Raw genomic sequence first — 2130 nt, forward strand, 5'->3', positions numbered from 1 at the left:
GCTTTTATAAGCTTTGAGATGAACTGGATTTGTGATTTTCCTGAACTGCATGATTAATTTTGCAAGTTGGTTAGCTTCATCTAACTTGTTTTCAGTTGAATATGACACACTGTAATTGCTAATGTTTCTTATTAGGAATTGGCTTAGAAATATATACAATGTAAGATTTAATTCACAAAAACAATATTGTGCAGGCAATCACCATCTCTGAATATAGGAAAGTGCCTCTAAAACCTACAAAACTGATACTTGCTCCTATTCGCACTCACCTGACGCAACAGCTTCATGTCCCTCAAGACAAACGCAATGTAGAAGAGCGAGGCAAAGCAGTTCAGAAAGTTGAACTGTCAAAAAAAGATACAAACATTTCACACTGCTTTGTGGCACTTTACTACAGTTGTAGATCCAGCATTGAAAATGCAGTGAGGGACTTCCGGTCATCTGGAGATGGCACAGACCGGTTTCTGCCGCTCCTCCTCCCCAAGCTCAACCATAAACTCTGGAAAAGGAGAACTCTCACAGCCACCAGGAGCTTGGAAAGCGAACTGGTTTGGGACCCCGGGCCTGAGGGGACAGCGGAGCACCAACTCATTTCTACTACATTCTGACAGGAGAGGGAGAGCAAGGCCCAGCCTTTCCCAGCCCCGACCAGCAAGCCAGGGAGCCTGGGAGGGCTCAGTCCCTGCCGACCTCACCTCACTCCCACCCTGCTCCCCTGAGGAGCCCCGCAAGCCTGGCAAGGGGGTCTCTGGGGACTCCCCACTAACCCCAAGCTCCCAGAGGAAGTGCGTCCCTCCCTGCAAGGCCTGGCGCCCAGGGGCTGCACAGACACACGGGACAGCGGACAGCACCCGCATTCTGAGCACCAGGCCTCTCGCAGCGCTAGAACGGGGCCTTCAAAGACGTTTTAGGTATGTACGGCTACCTGCCCCTTTTCTAATGTCCAAATGGCTAAAACTGTTCAATTTTTAGGACCTATCTATAAAAAATGTTCTATTTCCTTACCACACTCGCCTCTATAAACAGACCTACTTCCAGTAACCTGAACACCCTCTGACCAGTGGTTTCGGATCTTAAGGCCTGAACGACCAGGTAACAAGCTTCTCAGAGTATTTCTCAGCGGAAACAAAGACTCTTCTCTCGGGAACCCTTCCCTGGGAGGAAGGGACATGGACTCTGCTCCAGCTGAGAGTTCAGAGGCCTCTTCCTGAACCTTTCTTGATCCTCAGGTACGTTACCAAGGGCTGAGGGAAGCGCCTGATACAGGAAGAGGTTCCAAGCTGCTATTTCTATTTTGGAACAACGCTGGGAAAAGGCGTCATGTGTGAGCTTTTACACAAACAGCACGCAGGTCACACGATGCCTTCTCTACAGGTCTTCCCTCCCACCCACCAAAACATGCTGGGAACCCATTAGACCTTAGAAATTTCTTTCCTAAATAAAAAAAAGTGTTATGGTTCATCACTAAACAGACTGTGGGCAACTGAAAGAATTGTTAAATAGTGAAACAAAGAAGTCACCAAAGGGAAAAGAGACAGAAACATGTCTGTAAGGTGCTTAATCGTTTTTTTTAATAACTAGAAATTGGCTACGCTACTAATTTCTATACTTGAAGTCTTACACCATGTGTACATTTATAGTAAGACTGTTGAACATACAAGTAAACACACTTACTCCGTCCTTGCCTACCTATACAAAACATATTAAATATCTCCTATCTTAAATGAGAAGCCAGTTTTCATATTTATATTTCTAAGTATTAACCAGTATACATATGTTTCATAATTCAAATGGATTTGTATATAAATATAAAAAGCTCTACTCACCACTAAAACTTTCAGAATTAGATGATTCTGGTAGGCAGATTCCAATCTGTGATTCTCTAAAATATGAAACAGGAGAGGACATTTCTCTTAGCTGAGAGAGCGGTGTGGGGGGCTGTCGGGGGGTAAACAGGCAGGTTTGCTGAGGCGGAGACATTGGGCAATGGAGCCTCAGGGAGTAAACGTGCCACACTGTCAATCATGGCTACCACTTACCCACAAGAACATCACACGGGAAGAAACTAAGATTAGGACACATTTTCCACAGTACTACCAGAGCACTGTGTTCTGAAATTACTATTTTTTA

General features: G+C 45.1%; 1 protein-coding gene across 1 annotated transcript in view; it reads right to left on the minus strand.

Moving 5' to 3' along the window:
* The window catches only part of LOC115291293 (anoctamin-10), a 41717-nt gene that overhangs the window by 6381 nt on the left and 33206 nt on the right, over nt 1-2130 (minus strand). The window contains exons 7-8 of the mRNA XM_029938781.1: nt 1827-1882; nt 270-344 (exon numbers count right to left, since the gene is read on the minus strand). Coding sequence (XP_029794641.1) covers nt 270-344; nt 1827-1882 — 131 coding nt within the window. The remainder of the gene's footprint in view (nt 1-269; nt 345-1826; nt 1883-2130) is intronic.

Source organism: Suricata suricatta, chromosome 5, assembly GCF_006229205.1.
Source record: "Suricata suricatta isolate VVHF042 chromosome 5, meerkat_22Aug2017_6uvM2_HiC, whole genome shotgun sequence".
Lineage (NCBI taxonomy): Eukaryota > Metazoa > Chordata > Mammalia > Carnivora > Herpestidae > Suricata > Suricata suricatta.